The 20,254-nt window shown below is 39.0% G+C and overlaps 2 protein-coding genes across 3 annotated transcripts; one reads left to right on the top strand and one right to left on the bottom strand.

The window, feature by feature from the left end:
- Positions 1–169: 169 nt before the first annotated feature.
- On the top strand, positions 170–4,121 carry lrrc47 (leucine rich repeat containing 47). Its single transcript, XM_058084946.2, has 7 exons — positions 170–773; positions 886–1,353; positions 1,428–1,544; positions 2,578–2,693; positions 2,919–3,021; positions 3,100–3,189; positions 3,424–4,121. Exons 1-7 carry the CDS (start codon positions 204–206, stop codon positions 3,646–3,648), a joined length of 1,689 nt encoding a protein of 562 aa, XP_057940929.2. The 5' UTR covers positions 170–203; the 3' UTR covers positions 3,649–4,121.
- Positions 4,122–6,488: 2,367 nt separating this feature from the next.
- On the bottom strand, positions 6,489–17,472 carry LOC131137034 (rhamnose-binding lectin-like). 2 transcript variants are annotated; one of them, XM_058084520.2, is made up of 16 exons: positions 17,426–17,472; positions 15,963–16,069; positions 15,843–15,875; positions 14,825–14,887; positions 14,531–14,666; positions 14,100–14,215; positions 13,980–14,024; positions 13,715–13,853; positions 13,013–13,116; positions 11,482–11,547; positions 11,085–11,220; positions 10,394–10,509; positions 10,264–10,308; positions 9,569–9,704; positions 7,574–7,677; positions 6,489–7,095 (listed from the first exon to the last, which is right to left on the bottom strand). In XM_058084520.2, exons 2-16 carry the CDS (start codon positions 15,991–15,993, stop codon positions 7,082–7,084), a joined length of 1,284 nt encoding a protein of 427 aa, XP_057940503.2. In that variant the 5' UTR covers positions 15,994–16,069; positions 17,426–17,472; the 3' UTR covers positions 6,489–7,081. The 2 variants fall into 2 exon arrangements, with proteins under 2 accessions (XP_057940503.2, XP_057940504.2); XM_058084521.2 differs by having other exon boundaries at positions 13,715–13,850; positions 17,426–17,471.
- Positions 17,473–20,254: the final 2,782 nt, after the last annotated feature.

Here is a 20,254-nt window from a genome sequence, read left to right as displayed (position 1 = left end):
AATCAGAAAAACGTGAGCAAAGTAAAACCTCGGCACCAGATAAAAAAACAGCGTGATATTCGAAACAGCCGGTCCGTACAGAGCAACAGCTCTGTGTTTCTCTTTTTCAGGGTAAACATAAACAGTGGCTCTCTATCCCCGTGTACTGTATTTTCTTTTGAAGGCATCTAAACGGAAGTCGTGGAATTCTGAGATTCGGCAACATGGACGAGATGAAAACATGGCCAGAAGTAGAGAAAGTAGCGACAGAAAAGAGACGAGAGTTGGTGTTGCAAGGCGCAGCAGCCGACAAGAAGATTTCCACACATGGGGGTCTCACGCCTGCCATTTATTCCCTCAAGCTGCTCAATTATTTGGAAGTTAGCCAGTGTCCGAGTTTGACAAAGCTCCACGACGACATCCAGCATCTGAGCAACCTTCAAAGTCTCATCCTGTGCAGAAACAAACTGGACTGCATACCGGATGTCATCGGCAGCCTCAAGTCCCTAAAAGTTCTGGACGTTTCGGTTAACAACCTGAAGGTTTTGCCAGAAGGAGTCACCCGGCTACAAGAGCTGACCACATTGAATGTGAGCTGCAATAGCATGGAGGCTCTCCCGAATGGGTTGAGCCAGTGCACCAAACTGTCCACCATTAACATCTCAAAGAACCGCATCTCTGGCTTCCCTGAGGATCTCTGCTCTGAGCGCTTGGATCTGCTTTGCACCCTGGTCGCCTCGGATAACGCCATCGTTGAGCTGAGCAGAGATATTTACAGGCTACCTGCTCTAAAGGTAGACTCACTGTGCAATGCTAAATGTGCATTTTACGAGAATAAAGTTGTAACATATTTGGAACCAAATCATAAAATCAAAGATTTTGTTCTGCTCATGCCCATCCTTACAGGTTCTGGATCTCTCCAACAACAAGCTGAGCGAGGTCCCATTTACTCTGAGTGACTGCCCTAAGCTGAAGGAGATAAACTTCAAGGGCAACAAGCTGAACGACAAGCGCCTGGAGAAGATGATGAACGGCTGCCAGACCAAGTCCATTCTGGACTACCTCAGAGGAAAAGGGAGGCATGGTGAGGACAGCGGTGACGTGGATGGAGGGCGCAGCTCTGACAAGAAGAAGAGGCAACAACAGCAGCAGAAGAAAAAGAAGAAGAATAAGGACGAAGAGGAAGATGATGATGAGGTGGAAGAAGTGAACAAGATGGTGGTGAGGGTTCTCCGTGTTTCTGATGCTCCCGACACGCTCAATGTCAGAGTAAGCACAGAGGTGAAGGATGTGCGGCCTTACTTGGTGTGCTGTGTGGTCCGAGGCATGAACCTCAAACCTGGGAACGCTCTCAAGAGGTTTCTGATTGCTCAGGTACGTAGCGGAGATAGTGGAGGTGTCCAAACTTTTCACATGACTTCTAACACTACTTTCCCCCACCCATCAAGACAAAACTCCATGAGGAAATATGCGAGAAGAGGACCATTGCCACCATTGCTACTCATGATGTGCAGCTTCTCAAAGGTCCTCTGGTGTATGAGGCCCAACCTCCCACACAGCTAAAGGTAGGCTCACATGACATCTATCCAACTCTCATGAGATTCAGATTCACCTCCTTATATAGTTAATTCAAAACAAAAATGGCTTCTTATTGGAGGGCAGTGGGGACTGCTGGGGTGCTGGGCACTAGGTGGGTGCACTCAGGGCCTAGGGGGGTCGGGGCCAGGGGGGTTGGCTGGCGGGGTTGGTGGTGTTCTACGGCAATGTCCTGGGGTTTTGCTGGGGTGTCCGATGTTCCCACTCTTCTTTTGTTGTATGGTCTTATGTAAGATTCTGTGATTATGTGTGTGGAAAAAATATCACTTATTGAATTGGTAACTGCTCTGGCATGGAGAAGGGGTAGGATTTAATAAGCTTTGCTTCTTCCTGCTCCTTTTCAGGCATGTGTAGTAATGAGGTGTTGTGTATGTATGTCTGTGTGTGTGTGTGTGTATATATATACGTATATATGTGTGTGTATACACATATGTGTGTGTGTGTATATACATATATGTGTGTATATATACTATGTGTGTATATACATACATATATATGCGTGTATATATATGTGTGTATATACACATATATATACATATGTGTGTGTATATATGTATATGTGTGTGTATATTACATATATATGTGTATATACATGTGTGTGTATATACATATATATGTGTGTGTGTGTATACATACATATATATATGTGTGTGTATATACATATATGTGTGTATATATATGTGGGTATATATGTATATACATGTGTGTGTGTGTGTGTATATATATATATGTGTGTGTGTATATATGTATGTATATATATATGTATATGTGCGTGTATGTATATGTATGAATGTCTGTATGCTGCATATATATGTATGTGTGTGTGTGTGTGTGTATATATATATATTTAAGTATATAAATAGATATTGTAAGTGTAGTGTATTGTAAGTGTATATGTGAGATACATTAATGTAACATAGTATGCATGTCTGAAATACATTAAGAAGAAAAAAAAAGAATTCCCTCTGAATACATGCTCTCTTTACTGTATGTCCTGCCAAGATTGTGCCGCTTGGTCGGAAGGAGATGACGGCCGTGGAGCTGATAAGACATCTTCAACTGGAGGCTAACGAGCTGAGGAAGCAGAAGAAAAGACAGAATGTCACTGGCCTCCACAAGTCAGTCACACAATAATTAATGTTGCCTTATTGCTCTATTTTGTTTACAATTTTAAATAGAGATCTGTCAATAGTAGGGATGTCCCCATCTGATCTCCAGGATAACAAGCTTTGTTTTTTAAATGTGGTACATGGCTTCAAGTCAAGTGTCAAGATAGACTTATTATTGGGTGCTTGTGCTACACAACTCTCAGTATTTATTGCATACTTACCTTGTTCTTATAGATACCTGCAGCTCCTGCAAGGAAAAGCGCTGTATCCCTGCTTAGTGGACGCAGAGGGACATGTCATCTCATTCCCGCCTATCACAAACAGTGAGAAAACCAAGGTGTGTGATTTCTATTCTTGGTTGCATCTACAGGAATTTCAGCAGAACCCACCTCAGATATTTGTGTATCCTTAACAGATCAAGAGGACAACCAAAGAGTTATTCTTGGAGGTGACGAGTGCAAGCAGCCTGCAGATCTGTAAAGATGTAATGAACACTCTGATTGCAGTAAGGTTTCTCTCTTACTTTTTTACCACCAATACAGCGTTATCTCCATAGTTGTGAAGCTTGTTGATCTCAAAGTTTATGACTCGAATTGTTCCCCAGAAGAATTGGAATGAATTGAGCTGGTGTAAGATTCATCAAATCGTTTTGTTTTGCACACATTTCGCTTCGAGTTGGACTGAGTTGGAATGAATTAATGACACTAACCAAGGTTCCACTGTACCTCTCCCCTCACAGAAAATGGCCGAGTTGAACAAGTTTACAGCCGAGCACCGGGACGAGGCGGAGTCCAGTGAGGAGGGGGATATTGCACCACCGGACCAGGAAGCAAGTGCAGACGTAGCCTGTGAACTGACCATCCAGCAGGTTCGAACGGTCGACCAGGATGGGAACCTGAAGGTGGTCTACCCATCTAAGACGGACCTCTCCGAAGACATCCCTAACTTAACAGTCATTTGGTAGTTTTCATTCAGAATGAATATCACAACATTAAGAATACATTTGCCTCTAAATAAAAAAATTCATTCATTCATTTTTTACCGCTTTTTCCTCACGAGGGTCGCAGGGGTGCTGGAGACTATCCCAGCTGTCTTTGGGCGAGAGACCCTGGACCCTGGACTCCCCAGCCAATCACAGGGCACATATAGACAAACAACCATTCACAGTCACATTCATACCTATGGACAATTTGGCGTTGCTAATTAACCTAGCGTGTTTTTGGAATGTGGGAGGAAACCGAAGTACCCGGAGAAAAACCCACGCATGCACGGGGAGAACATGCAAACTTCACACAGAGATGGCTGAGGGTGGAATTGAACCCTGGTCTCCTAGCTGTGAGGTCTGTGCGCGAACCACTCAACCGCTGTGCCGCCAAAATGAATTCATTAAAGAGAATATAAAATTCAAGTGAAGCTTAGTGACATTTTTAGTGCTTGTATGTTGGAGTGCTGGACTCGGTAACAAATTGAACTATGGAATCAAGCCCCTGGATCTGCAAAAAGCATAAATAAATTTACCCTTTTTTTAGTAGTTTTCTTAAATTTATGACACAGGTATGACTGAACAAATAGAATAAAATATAAATGTAAGAAAGAACACCTCTAAAGAACATTGTAGTATATGTGGTACATTCATGCTGAGCACTAGTCTAAATCTAGCCTACAGATGCTAAATGCTAGTATAGGCAACCATCTACTTACATTCGCAGGTGTAAGCAACCTCCAAGTACTTGTAAGTGCCCACACAAGGGTTTCCGAAGACCCCACTGCTTGCTGTGATGGTGCAGCTGTTTTTTCCATTGCAACTGTTGAACAAAGAGGAAATGTTGGCTTACAAGAAATGAGCACATTTTGGCAAAAATATATCTTACAATCTGGTAATTTTGTTGTAAACGTATAATCTGGCTTACAAAATGGCTTGTTTGACTGCTTGTACGTTGGTTGGCCTTGTGTTTTGCCTGCAAATAAATGATTACTGATGACTACTATTATTACTATTACTATTATTCTTACATAACAGGATTTATTTTGAGCAAAAATGGTGAATGTGTCCTTTTGCCACTTCATAATTTTAATCAATCTCAGTTCCTATAAAATTAACACCTCTATTCAAAGAATCACAAAGATGCACAGGGTGTAGTCTACAAAAGCAAATAACCATCAAGGTGCCTTCACAGCTGTGGCTGTAGGCAACCTGATGTAGTTTTGTATAAACCACAGCTACATTTGCAGTATCATAAGTGTTTATCCCCTACCTCTTCTAAATGTGGATGATATTCTGTAATTTGTGCTTTGTTCCCCAGGTGTGAAACCATACAGTACCTGTTGGCAACAAGTGTCGAAGGGCTCAGGCATTCAATGTTTTGGACCTGACTTGGAGGTCTTTTGTATGTGCATGGGGTCCGGTCACGGCGTCCATGGTTGCCCCTGTGAACAAATATAACTTGTCTGACAAGGGGGGGCCAAGACATTAGTGTTAATCAGGAGAAGTTTCGGAGGTGATGAACAGGTTTGGTGTTAAGGACAGGAAAATGGTGATAGATTTTTGGAAGAAATGGAAGTCTTTAGGTGAGAGCTGTGTATTGAGCTGCCAAAGAGAAAAAGGGAAGAGGAAGTGGGGGGGTTCGGCAGTAGTCCGGACCTCTTTGGGAATGCTTGGGAGTGTGACCAATCACAGGAGTGCGCTTTCAAAGAAATACAGCTGGAATAGGTACAGTTTCTGGAAGATCTAGAATAGGGATTCCCAAACCTGACCAACTCAGGGCCCACTTGAAAATCTAAAAAATGTCTGCGGCCCACCTTTGTCCTATAAAGAGTACATAGACGAAATGCTGCCTTCTCAGAGCACTTAACTTAATAATAATAATAATAATATTAATAATATTATTATAAAAATGAGCATAATAATAATAATAATCATTATTATTATTAAGATTCAGGATTGAAATGAAAGCAGGGGGATAAAAGAAAACCCAAACTTTTAATCTGTGGTGTACACACAAGACAGAATTAATTCTCATACTTTTCATAACCGCATTCAAAACTGGCATGACGACCAGAGAGCTACGTTCCAATCATAAACTGTATAAGGTACCTATAATATTGTGACAGGTCAATAACACTCAATAGGTTATTACTTAGGCCTATATTTTTTATCGGGCAATATATATTTTGCAATAAAAATATTTGCAAATATGAATCATATTTTTAACTTCTCATGGCCCACCTGCAGTACACACTTTGGAAAACTGATCTAGAAAGCATTCTGTGCTGGTTATTGTATGTAGCTGCTCTATAGGACTCCACAAAGGGCCGAAAAATTAGCATAATTGCTCCCCTTTAATTAAAATGAATTATTGTATCTGTCTGTAACCATATCTGTACTTGGACTGGACGGGGCATAATCTGGAAGTGGTAGTTTAACTGGAAATGGGTGGGCCTTAAAGGGGAACTGCACTTTTTTTTGTAATTTAGCTCATTATTCACAATCCTTATGTGAAACATGAACACATATTTCTTTCCTTTTTCTGTGCATTATAACGCGACAAAATGAGTTAATATGAGCTAGCTAACAATGCACATAATTTGGACACACTTATTTAGACAATGAAGCCCTCTAAAAAAAACCCAAACAACATTGCATCGTTTGACATACATGTTGTGATCATGCATTAACATGTACAATGATGATAATATGTACCGTATTTTGCTGATTTAAAACACGACTGAAACTTTGCATTGATTTCGCATACTTACTGTATTGCTAGTTCCATCAACACACATGAATACAATGTAAATGGGGGATTTATATTTTTATTTAAATTTCGCCTTTCTTCACAGAAAATACCAGAGTTGAACAAGTTTGCAGCCGAGTATCGTGAGGAGGCGGGGTCTGATGGGAAAGAGAATCGCCCACCATAGCTAGCGCAGACACCTCAGGCAAACTGACCCTCCAGCGGGTTAGACCAAGGGAGTTAGACCAAGACCAATGGGGCCCTGGAGGTGGTCTAGCGACCCCTAATGTAACCATCATTTGGTAGTCTTAACTAAAGGTGATTATTGCAGCACTGAGAATACATAGGGAAAAAAATAAATTAATGGAGGTGCCCATTAGTGCCCCTTAATTGTTTTTTTTTCGACTGAATACTGAATAAAATCAATAACTGCATTAACCTTATCGATGAATCATTTTTCATAAGAATATCTAGTCTATCTAGTCTATTTAGGTATTTTTTCCTTGTCTGTTGCATTGTAAAAATAAATCGTAAATATAACAGAGATAAGAATAAAGCATATTCGATAAGTAAAAGTCAAGAAAAACTCCACCATCAAAAATGCATCGTTGTACACTGACCTCAGTAACAAACATCCCGTTATGTTCACTGAGCAATGTTGGGTTAATTCCATGAATCTGCAAAAAACACATAAATACATTGTTAATTTTTGTTGTTATTATTTGGAGTATTTATGAACCTACATGCTTCATACACGTCGGACACATATTCAACTACAAAGAGAGTCAGACCTCTTCTCAGTCATACGGTTGCTTTGTTTCTGTGGGGCACGCCCCAACACAACAACGTATTCATATGTCTTTTAGGGTTTTTTTTTTTATTTATTTACATATGTGTACACACATAATTCAGGTCCTAAAGTGAAAATTGTGTTGAAATAATACAATTTCAGATGAACTACATTAATGAACCTACAAAAGCTCTTTATATACAATAATAAAACAATCACTGCATCATATTATTGACTAAAAACTATAAAAACTGATAATGATAAAAGGTTAATTGAAAATTATGGTGAAAACGTAAACACTAACACTTTATCCATGATACATTTACACCACATATATAAAACCAATTAGGCAGCTTCCTACTTACGTTTACACACGTACGTAATCCTCAGGTACTTGTAGGTTCCCCCACAGGGGTCTCCAAAGATAGCATTGCTCGCTCTGATGGTGCAGCTTTTTTCCCCATTGCAACTGTTAAACAAATAGGAAATGTTATTGTACAGGAACAGAACAAATTTTCGGCAAAATATACGACAATCTTTGTCGTAATTGTGTTACAAATGTGTGACCTGGCTTGCAAAATAGCAGCAATACGTTTGTTGGAAAAGAAAATGACCACACTGAATAAAGTGACTTCCTTAGGGGCCATTTTAGAAGAATCCTCATTGTGTATTTGGTAATGGTAATGGTAATGGTTTTAATTCATTTGAACATGCATCAGATTCCAATTGAGTGCATCACATAATCAGTTCACAGTTCCACATGTCCAAAAGGAGTAGGAAGAAGCAAAGCTTATTAAATCCTACCCCTCCATCTGGTACTTTTACAATCAGTAACTGTTACATTTGTTCACTTCCTGCTTTCCATAATACAGGTTTTTTTTTTAATAATGCACCTCATACCGAAGTACGAGGTGATATGACCATGCAATGATACATAATACATTTGTATTAATATAAAAAGTATATTTTATACATAGCATGCTATGTGGACAGTGTATAATCTAATAAACTGTATTATGATTGCAACATAATCTGAACTCATGATCACAAATGTTTATGTTTAATGACTGTTGCTCCAAGCAACCTCCTGATGTAGTTTTGTATGAACTCCATAAGATGGCAGTAGCCGCATGTAGAGCAGGGGTCTCAAACTCAATTTACCTGGGGGCCACCTGAGCTAGGTTCTGGGGGAAGCCGGCGCATCAGGTTTTCAAAAAAACTCCCAAAACGCATTTATTAAAAACTGGAAAAAAAATCAATAAAAAACTATCTTCAATTGCTTCTGCTATACCCTACACTTTTTCAGTACTTTGGTTCCGGTTTTCACACCAAATTATCTGATAAAACATTGCACTGTTCACAAATATCTTAATTTTTATTTTTCTATATACAAAATAAGATAAAAAAAAAAAACAAATTAAGAATAAAGACAATAAATCAATTAATCAGTAATAAATAAGTAAAATAATAATAAAACAGCAAATAAGAGAAACGTAAGAAACCACATACAGTTGGTAGAGAAATTATTTTTTTCAGATTCAAATGTACAGTATTAACAGTTATTTAACCTTAAACAGGAACATTAATGAAACGTAATAATTTTACCCAATTAGTTAGCAAGTTAGCATCGTAGCATCGTAGCAAGTTAGCATCGTACTCAGTTCCGTCAGGAAGCAGCGTCGTAACTTTAACAACATGTTTGATGAGATGCTTTATCTTGACGTGTATTTTCCGTTTTATTCCAAATCATTTCCTGCATTTATTTGTACCCAGCGTCATAAACCTTTAGCTTCATTGCTAATCCAAAGCAAAACAGGGCGGGGTAACAGGGTAGGCTAACAGTATGGGCGGGGCAAAATCATGTTAATTGTGTCCGGTGTGCACACAGCTTTAAGCTGTCATTTCAACATTAAACTTTGGTATCAAGGTGGGGGCCTCAAACTAGCGACTCGCATTTGGCCCGCGGGCCGCGAGTTTGATAACCCTGATGTAGAGTATTATGGGCATCCCAGCATCTTTTTTTCTACCTCTGAATGTGCTTTAAAGGGGACTGTCATTTCGGACCACAAGAGCAAAACTGTTCTTTGATTGTCATGCCTCTATTTTTAGAGGAACTTTGGATCCTGTACTAACACCTCAAACTAGAGTTGTCCCACCGAGTCATTGAGCATGAACTGATTAAGGTTCATGTTGCCATTTTGGATGGACCCTTGCAATGCATCATGATGAAATGCACAGCATATTGTAAGCTAACCTGAAACAAAAAGCATGCTAACCAAGGCGGATGTTAACCAAGGTTCCACTTTATTGTGTTACTATTTTATTTATGTGTGGTTTCCTCCCCAAGTGTGCAATCATACCTGTTTGCGACGATTGATTTAACGTCGCCTCTGCATTCATCGTTTTGGACCTGAGATGGAGGTCTTTCAAATATGCACGTGGTCTGGTCACTGCGTCCAAAGACGGCCCAGTGGACACCTATGACGTAACCCTCCTCTGACAAAAAAGAGAAACAATTGTGATTTAACCAGGATGGCAAGGTATAGAAAACAAACATGGGTGTCCACCAAGGGCCACATACAAATTGGAGGATGGGGGCATGCCACATTGTGTGCATTAAATATGCTCATTCATTCATTTTCTACCGCTTATCCTCACGAGGGTCGCGCGATGGGGTGCTGGAGCCTATCCCAGCTGTCTTTGGGCGAGAGAGACGGGGTACAACCTGGACCGGTTGCCAATTAACCTAGCATGTTTTTGGAATGTGGGAGGAAAACCCACGCATGCACGGGGAGAACATGCAAACTCCACCCAGAGATGGCTGAGGGTGGAATTGAACTTGGGTCTCCTAGCTGTGAGGCCTGCACGCTAACCACACATCCACTGTGCAGCCCGCATGCAGATTAATGTACGTACATGTATGTTAAACTACCCGCATAAAATTAGCTTTGTGTTTTAGGTAGCAAAGCAAATTAGAGTCATATCTAATAACATAACTCATTAGAAATTCATTTTATTTTTTATGACATCTAAATAAACCATAAAAATAACTTACCACAAGACAAATGTGCCAAAGAGTCCTCACATGCCAAGACATGAACTGATCAAACCAAATCAAACATGTTAGCGATCATGTGATCCACATTGTAGTATACGACATACGTGGCTGTAGTTTCCGCACATACAGGTCTTCGGTGGCAAGCAGGTGAAGTTGGTGTCCAAATATTTAAAGATGCCAACGCAGGGATCAGAAGTTCGGAAAACATCGACGTTCAGTTCACATCTCTTCTTGCCATTACATCTGCAGACAAAATGAGAACAAATGTGTGTTAAAGCAGAAGAAATACAAAGGCGCTTCCTCAACACATGGGTGTGAAACGCAGTCATTGTGTACTGTGTATGTGTGTAAGTGATCCTTTATTTGATTACTTTATTCTTTCATTATTTTTGTGTTTACAAGTAAAAAAATTTGTACATTTTTTTGTGTTTACAAGTGTAAACGTAAGAGCTGTCTGGAGTTGGTGATCGATGCAAACATGGCAAACTTTGGAAATTTTGGAATATTTCAGCACACTTATGTTAGCCATACATGCTTGATGCCACTTTTGTGCTACTGTGCAAGTGTACCTCACGTTGCGGCCAATCAATGCAGTTTACCGTTTCCACTGTCTGTGTACTACGAACTCAGAATTAACAAAATTCGGAAGAAGCAAAGCCTATTTAATCATCCCCATTCTCCATTTTACAAAAATTACTAACAATTTGTTCAGTTAGTATATTCGATATGATCCAATTTCCATGTTCAGTAATTATATTATATTCATTCATTCATGTTCATTTGACTAATTATGCTTTCCAAACAAGTGCAAGGAATACCTAGTCTTGAGGACATCCACGGCGCCCTCCTGAGAGCACTCCGTGTCGGCAAGCTGCTGCGGAGGTCGACCCTCACTGCAGATTTCTGGATCTGTGCGGCCGTACAAACCCTCCCGGATGCTGATCACTCCAGAAGCTGTCACAGGCCGAGACAGACGTTATTGATACATAAGAAGTCGTGGACCTCTATACTGTATATAAATGCAACGCTATTGAGTCCAGCCTTTATATTATAACTGTAGTACAGTTTAAAACACAGGAGCATACCAGACTTAATCTGTTTTGGCAGTATAAAGACACAGTACGTGACTAAGTTGTTAAACATAACATTACAAAAATCATAAACAAATAATGGTTTTACAGTTAAATACATTTGTGAAGAAGACTGAAGTCTTACCACACTTAAGGCGATGGACATTCCCAAGGCTGTCACAAGTGGTTGCACGCTGCACTGGAGAAGCAACTGTGGAAACCAATATGAATGTACAAACAAGACAATGCATTAAATGTATGACACAGGCTGTGTTCGAAACCGCATACTTACCTAGTACTCATACTAACTTTTTGAGTATGTAGTGTGTCTACACTGGCAGTATGTGATTTTTTACTATGCCAGAAGTTTTCGGATGCATACTGCATTCGCCAAAAATGTTGAGTATGTATCGTCAGCTTACTACTCACACTCAAATTACCCAGCGAAGTGACGTCACCGCGGAAAAAAAGTTGGCAGAACATTGAGCAGCAGGATGGACCAAACAGCGATGTCAAGCAGGCTATATAGCGAGTTGGTTCGCGTCTTGTTTTCAAAGTAAAAGCAGTGATTTATCACTATGATTTTTTTTTATGACAAAAGTAAAGGGTTTTTTTATGTTGTGAAAATAACCTGAAGTGCGTTGCTCATTTCAGCTAGCTTAAATTTTGCCAAATTCATCCGAACGAAATTGTAAACGGTTGGTATTTGGACAAATAAATGGCACACTCGAGAACTAAACGGCCACTTTCTCGCCTGATTTTAAAAAATCTCAATAAAGTGATTCATTTAAAGAGAAAATCAGTGAAAATAAAGTGAAATCAGCTTCAGCCTGTCGATTTCGGCTCGGGTAGGAGCGCAATGCATTGTGGGTTATCATGTAGTACGCTGTAGTGCAGTGGTGGGCAAACTACGGCCCGGGGGCCACATGCGGCCCACCAAGTGTTTGAATCCGGCCCGCCAGTTGCTTTTCCAGTATTTCAACTTTTAACATACAAACTGGCAACATGTCTTATTTAGTCATTTTTTTTTTTAATGTAAAATTTAGTGACATAGTTTGATGTTTAAAGTGCACCTGAAAAAAGCGACATGAGAACATACAGCTACAATTAGACAAATCATTCAAGGAAAATGTGTGTGTGTGTTAAATACTTGTTCTGGCCCCCTGGACAATTTTGTTAACTCAATGCGGCCCACGAGTCAAAATATTTGCCCACCCCTGCTGTAGTGTAAACGTTTTGAATACTGTCTGAGTTGTCTCAGTTTGCAGTCTGGAGTGTGGTAATATGGGCATGGGGGTATGTAGTAGTTAGTATGCGGCTTCGAACACAGCCACGCTTTCGGAACATGCTGACTAACAACCTGACAAAATGCAGGTTTTGTGCACTCAAAACTGGCTTATTGTTTGCAGTGTTACATCACCTGGCGCTCACAAAACATTCATGTCAGTGATAACTTTTAAATTAGATTTTAGATGAAATGTCTGTTAATCCAATTACATTTTCAAATTATATTAAATCCACAAAACAGAAAATCATTGCATCATATTATTTACTAAGGACCTCTGATGATTTCAATAAAATCTGATAAAAAACGAAGGAAATAGGTTCCCTGTCCCGGGTCATAGTGCAATTTAAATATAAACTGAGAGATGCTAACTAGGCTATTAAGTACTTACATTCACAGGTGTAAATAATTTTCAGGTACTTGTAGGTTCCCCCACAGGGCTCTCCAAAGTTCGCGTTGTTTGCTCTGATGGTGCAGCTCTTTTCCCCATTGCAACTGTTGGACAAATGGGAAACGATGGCTTACAGGATATTAGCAAATAAGTTTATGTTACAGACACGAATGACAAATATTCACCATTCAATTTAAACATGAATGAAAATAGCACGGTTGACGAGTGGTTAGCGCGCAAGCCACACAGCTAGGAGACCCGAGTTCGAGTCCACCCTCGGGCATCTCTGTGTGGAGTTTGCATGTTCTCCCCGTGCATGCGTGGGTTTTCTCCTGGTACTCCGGTTTCCTCCCACATTCCAAAAAACATGCTAGGTTAATTGGCGACTCCAAATTGTCCATAGGTATGAATGTGAGTGTGAATGGTTGTTTGTCTATATGTGCCCTGTGATTGGATGGCCACCAGTCCAGGGTGTACCCCGCCTCTCGCCCCAAGACAGCTGGGATAGGCTCCAGCAAATCCGGCGACCCTCGTGAGGAAATGAATACCTGTTACATGTGCTGTCTAGAATATTCAAACGAGAATGAGGTAATCAATCTACATTATGCTAATTGTGGCATATCTATTCCTATCCCCACTGCATGTGGACTAAATTATTTCAAAATGCGATACGTGATTATTTCCCCAAGAGTGCAATCATACCTGTTTGCAACGGTTGACTTGACTTTGCTTTTGCATTCGTCATTTTGGACCTGAGATGGCGGCCTTTCGAATATGCATGTCCTCTGGTCAGTGCGTCCATATATGGCATTTTTGACAACTATGACTTGTTCTTCTTCTGCTAAAAACAAGAGACAATTGTGATGTAAGCAGGATTGAAACGGTAGGTGGGGGCACAACATCCAAATAAGTACTCAAGAATATTAGAATCAAATCTATATAAACCACACCAGTGAGTCAATCTTACCACATGATAAATGTGCCAAAGAGTCCTCGCATGCCAAGACATGAACTGATCAAACCAAATAAAACATGTTAGCGATCATGACATTGTTTACAACATACATGCGGTACTTTTCATACGTACAGAATTTGGGTGGCCCACAAGTGAAGTTGGTTTCTAAATATTTAAAGATGCCAACGCAGGGATCAGAAGTACGGAAAACATCGACGTTCAGTTCACATCTTTTCTTGCCATTACATCTGCAGACATAATCATAAAAGATTGTGATGGAATAGAATAACGTGGATAATAACGAGGAGACAACCCATATTTTGTGATGATAACTATAGAACTGAAAGAGTGTGGCTGCTCAGTAAAATGTAATATGATACTGTTAAGAACTGAACAGGTGAGTAGTTTTACTTTACTTTTACTAGCTTTGTGGAAGGTAAATATACAACTTTTGATCGTGTTTAGGCCAGCAGTGGAGTACTTGCTGGCCCTGATGCACATCCACTGCTGTACCTGGTGCTATTGGTGCTATGCTATTGAAGATACTTGAAAATAATGAATACCTCATCTTGAGGACGTCCACAGCGCCCTCCTGAGAGCACTCCGTGTCAGCAAGCTGCTGTGGAGGTCGGCCCTCACTGCAGATTTCTGGGTCTGTGCGGCCATACAAACCACCCTGGACGCTGATCACTCCAGAATCTGTCACGTGCAGAGAGATTATTGATCCAGAAGGAGTGCACTTCTATGCATGTATCCTACAGCCACATTTTAACAGTTGGCCTGGTCTACGACATTAGAGTCCATGAGGTGATTCATCCAGTTCAAATTAATTTGTCAAAAAGATTGAGAAGTCTTACCACACTTGAGGAAATGCACGTTCCCAAGGCTGTCACAGGTGGTCACACGCTTTGTTGGCAGAACTGTAGAAACCAATTTAAATGATGGAACAAAACAAAAATGCCTATATACATCTAATAAGGGGTTTCCTAACTTTGCCCAACCACATACACAGAAATTCAATTATTAGGACTCTTCATCCTTGTATTTAGCAAACATCAACTGCTTGTATTGTTTCTTGAATTGGCTCATCGTTGTGCATTGTTTGAGTTCCTTACTCAATCCATTCCATAGTTTGATTCCACATACTGAAATGCTATGGCTTTTTAGCGTAGTCCTAGCATATAAGTGTTTCAAATGTAGTTCTTCCCTGAGATCATATTTCTCCTCTCTTGTAGAGAAGTATTGGATGACATTTTTAGGGAATTGGTTATTTTTAGCCTTATGCATTATTTTAGCTGTTTGAAGATGAACTATATCAGCAAGTTTAAGTATTTGTGATTTTAGAAATAAGGAGTTAGTATGTTCTCTGTAGGCGGCATTATGAATTATCCTTACTGACCTTTTTTGCAGTACATTTAGCGAGTGAAGATTGCTTTTATAGTTATTAGCCCATATTTCCACACAATAAGTAAGATATGGTAGAACCAGAGAGCAATAAAGAGTGTGGAGTGATTTCTGATTGAAAACAAATTTTGCTTTGATCAATATTGAAATGTTTCTCGTTACCTTATGTTGTATATTTGTAATATGAGGCTTCCAGTTCACCCTTTCAATGTCTACACCGTCTATTTGTATTTGCTGGGACGTGTCCTTTCTGCTGTTACCAAACAGCATTAGTTTTACTTAGGTTCAAGGACAATCTATTATTATGAATAATATTATTATTATTATCAAACCATCTTTTTAACATGACATCCTAAATTTGTGGCAAATTAGTGTTATATTTAATACTAGTGTTATCTCTCCAAATCACTTTTATTCACCCAAATAAAATATGCCCGTCCCACAAAAACAAACATTAGCTTTGATAGTCACCTGTTTTGAAGAGGAAGCATGTTGCTATGAGTACTGGAAATAGACGAAGAAGAGAAAAACAATAAAAGGTAATTTTAATATTTTAATTAGATATATACTAGAATAGAATAGAATACTCACACAGTGTTGAGCTGAGTTTAAGGGAAGGCATGATTCAGGTGATCCAGTCAAGGCTGAGATGTATCACTAATGATGGTGGAAGGATCATTTTATATTACTGGAGGAGCCTGTAAAAGCTGTCAATCAATTGCCATGCCCGCATATGACTCCACCTTGACTTGCAAAAAATCAAAATTATGATCCATCATGTGGCCCGTGATGTTTAATGTAGTTATTTATTTACTTATTTTTAATCACATCACTTTTAATCAATCACTTAAAATCATCACTGAGAATAACGTTTGTTAATTAATTGTCAAAGGTTTTTGACAATTAATTTTAATTGACAATAATATTAATATAACATATTAATATTTTATATAACAAAATTATATTTTTGAAATATTTTATATTATATCTATAGAAGATACAATTTGACAACAACATCGGCGGTCCTTTTAATTATAATCAGACAATCAGTAGCCAATTGTGCACCTGACACGTCAATTAAAATATGGCTTGCAACTGGATTTACTGGTTAATCTATGGGCGGCGGTGGCTCAGAAGGTACAGTAGATCCAATTCTGCTTCGTCATCCCAGTCATTACTGTTGTTTCTTTGGGCAAGACACGTCATTCACCTCCACCAAAAAAAGTCACCCAAAAATATTAGAAAATAATATTGTACAAAAAGAAAAAGAACTAGTTACATGCGTGGCAGAATAATAACGTACGTGTTAGGTTATTAAATTGTCAGACGGCAAAATAACACTGTTCTTTTAGTTAACATTCAAGTTTAAGCTCCATTATGACTTCCAAATGCAGGGACTCAAATAACAGCACTGTCTGCATGTCCACTTTAAGTTATGAAGAACACACAAAAAGGGAACATTAAATTGGCTTAACTTAAATTTGCTTAAGTCGCCTTTTTGGCCCTGTTAGGCTGAGAAAAAAATCATTTCCAACAAGTAGTTGTTTTTGTAAATATCACATGATTTGTGCTGCATGTGCATGTTTGGCTGTGTAATCTCCAAGTGTACATGAATGCACCATTGTTGGAAAAAAAGCTAGCTCAACACTGATACCAGGTTGCTAGTTTTGATACTGCTTGCGTACATCATTCGTGTGCGTTGTGTGACTTAAACACGACTACAAAGAACCTTTTGGACCTTCAAAGGCCTTTGGACAAACCCACGCTCCTCTGTAAACACATATATTACCAAAAAAGCCTATCCACTTGCTTAATAAAGATGGCAAAATGATTATCTGACTGGAATCTCCCATGGTGTCCCAACTCTAAAAGAACTATCACTCTCTTTTTAATAGTATCCGAAATACAAAAAATCAACAATAAAGCCTCCATTTTCGGGTGAATTGCATCTCATAACGCCAGGTTTTCACTGCTGCGCCATGTGGGGATTAATTGGAACATCAATATGATGGTAATGTTCAAGACGAAACACTCAAAATAATCATCAAACTTACTTATTTCTCATATGATGCACACAGAGCAATGAACTTCACGTTGTAGCCTTTCTGGTCTCTTTGTGCTGTGAGGCGGTCAGGCGCACTCGTAATTGTGAGTGTTTGGCGCTAATTATTTTCTTATTCACGTACCCCCATGACAACACGCTACTTTGGGAACCTGTCTTGTCAGTCCACACAAATACCTGAACTTTTACCAAGTGCATAGTTCAAAGCATACTGTCAAAACTTCCTTTTAAACAAAAACTGAAAAGAAACCCTCTGGCTTCTTGTGGTAAAATGTAAAAAGGTCAAATTCTGATCATTGTTGATGGGTGTGTGTCAGTTGTATAATTACATGTTGATTGTGTTTAGCTGTTGGGTTGAACACAGCTTGCTTATTAGCGTTAGATGTAGACACACTACAATAGGTGTGGTTGCATTGCATGCGAACGAGTACATTCTAATCTCCTCTGTTGTGCTGGTCTGACCAGCATACTTGGTGTTTCCTTGCTTGCGGAATCTGGATTTGTGCTTGCCGCCAAAATGGTCTGTCACCCACTCCGCTGTGATTGGTCCCACTTTCAAGAGTTCCCACAGACTTCCGGACTACTGCCAAAACCCACCCTAATCTAGTGGGTATAGGAGCTGATAATAAGTGAATAATCTCTTTGGAAGGCTACTTGAAAAGTGGTTGGGAGCTACTGGTAGCTCGTGAGCTACTGGCTGGAAACCACTGACTGACTGTGTATGAAAGTGCATGAAGTGGTAACAGAGGTCCGTGTTTACTGAGTGCTTGACATCGGCCGTTATACAATTTTTGTGGGGCAACCCGCAACGATATTGGTAATGGTAATGATTTTATTTCATTTGAACATGCATCAGATTACCATTGAATGCATCACATAATCAGTTCACAGTTCCACATGTCCAAAAGGAGTAGAAAGAAGCAAAGCTTATTAAATCCTACCCCTCCATCTGGTACTTTTACAATCAGTAACTGTTACATTTGTTCACTTCCTGCTTTCCATAATACAGTTCAAGGTTTTTTTTGTTTTTTGAATTCAGAATTTTTTAATTTTTTGTCCCGTGCCAAAGTAGGAGGTGATATGACCATCCAATGACATAATGGGTACCATAGTAAGTGTCAATATAGTGATATATATAGCACATCATGACTGGTTCAAGACTCTTCATCCTTGTATTTAGCAAACATCAACTGCTGATATTATTCTCAACATTATTTTGACAACATTTTTTTCATCAATAATATATGGCGTACTAATACTGAGAACACTGTAAAAAAAAAGCAATAATCTTTAATTTCTTGAGTATTTAAAGGGGAACTGCATTTTTAAAAGTAAAATGCGTTTGATGTTATACTTTGGGAATCAGCTGAAAGGTAAGTTCTACCGTCTTACAGATCACTTACACACATACACAGTACACATATAGTGGCATAATAAGAAATATAGCAACTTTTGATCAATCCATGTCAATTTCACACTTAAAACAATGTACAGATGTAAGACCGACACATATCCAGTTAATGGATAAATCCAGTTCAATGGATAAATCGTAATATTTATTTCATGTTATCAGTATTCCTGTTTTTGTTTTTCATGACACTGCCTCTCCTGGCTGCACAACACTAAACATGAGTAATGAGTACGGTTCTTCTTGCTCATCAAACATCATCATTATCCGGCGCAGCTTTTGCTATAAAGTCTCCTTCTGCCCCAAGGAGGTATTCTAGTTATTCGAGCTACCAACAAGAGGCCCAAAGGGATGTACAGTGTTTTGCTTTGAAGTTATAGCCTGCGACAAATCCTTCGTATTTCGTATGAATTTGGCGACTGTCTATTTATGTAACCTTGTATGAGTCATACTAATATGTAATATGTAATTCTACCACATAATACCCACCTTTTTTGGGGTGCTCAAACAATCCTCCAGCCTCATCCTTCAAGTAGCTGGGATTAAATGTCCAATGGTTAAACATCACACCTGAAATAAATAATATGAAATAAGGTTTGGCGATATGGACCTTAGCATATATCACAATATATTTAGGATGTATCACAACATGACAATATAAAATAGAAATTCAGCAGTCTTGTATAAAAAGCTACAAACCTAAAGTCATATAATGAAATACACTTCTCTCTTTGTTATCAAGAAAGTGGCTAACTTATGTATCTAATGCAGGGGTGGGCAAATATTTTGACTTGTGGGCTGCATTGAGTTAACAAAATTGTCCGGGGGGGGGGGGCCAGAACATATATTTAACACACACACACTATTTTATGCTTATAATTTTCCTTGAATTATTCGTCTAATTTTATCTGTAAAGGTGTTATGCTATCAGCTGTATGTTCTCATGTCCCTTTTTTCAGGAGTACATTAGACCACATCAAACTATGTCCATTAATTTTACAGTTTTGTTGTTTTTTTACTAAGTAAGACATCCAACTTGCTAGTCATGTTGCTAGTTTGTATGTTAAAGATTGAAATACTGTATTTTCCGGACTATAAGTCGCACTTTTTTTCATAGGTTGGCTGTTCCTGCGACTTATACTCCAGAGTGACTTATAAATGAAAAAAAAAATGTATGTTACATAAACACTGGACACCTTTTATGTTCATGTTTATTTTTTGTGTATCTGAATAACCATTGTGTTAGCATATCTTACACCTATTCAACATGTTCTCTATTCTTTTATTATTGTTAGAACTTGCCTTCCAAGAGGACGTAATGTCTGTTTTGGTCAAGTAGTTAAAATAAATTACCTGCAAAAAATGCGACCCATACTCCAGTGCGACTTATGTATGTTTTTTTCTACCTAATTA

The sequence above is a fragment of the Doryrhamphus excisus genome, linkage group LG17 (genome assembly GCF_037039965.1).
Source record: "Doryrhamphus excisus strain RoL-2023G ecotype Guam linkage group LG17, RoL_Dexc_Guam_v1.1, whole genome shotgun sequence".
Classification (NCBI taxonomy): Eukaryota; Metazoa; Chordata; class Actinopteri; order Syngnathiformes; family Syngnathidae; genus Doryrhamphus; species Doryrhamphus excisus.
This window is presented reverse-complemented; position numbering and strand designations above follow the sequence as displayed.

Excerpts from the sequence above, each read along its gene's own strand:
- lrrc47 (XM_058084946.2), top strand. The coding sequence starts at position 204 with ATGGACGAGATGAAAACATGGCCAGAAGTAGAGAAAGTAGCGACAGAA. Across the intron at positions 1,354-1,427 it reads AGAGGTTTCTGATTGCTCAG|ACAAAACTCCATGAGGAAAT; the intron begins GTACGTAGCGGA and ends CCACCCATCAAG. Across the intron at positions 1,545-2,577 it reads AACCTCCCACACAGCTAAAG|ATTGTGCCGCTTGGTCGGAA; the intron begins GTAGGCTCACAT and ends TGTCCTGCCAAG.
- LOC131137034 (XM_058084520.2), bottom strand. The coding sequence starts at position 15,993 with ATGCCTTCCCTTAAACTCAGCTCAACACTGT. Across the intron at positions 11,548-13,012 it reads AATTATTTACACCTGTGAAT|TTGCTTCTCCAGTGCAGCGT; the intron begins GTAAGTACTTAA and ends TGGTTTCCACAG. Across the intron at positions 11,221-11,481 it reads TGTCCATCGCCTTAAGTGTG|CTTCTGGAGTGATCAGCATC; the intron begins GTAAGACTTCAG and ends GGCCTGTGACAG.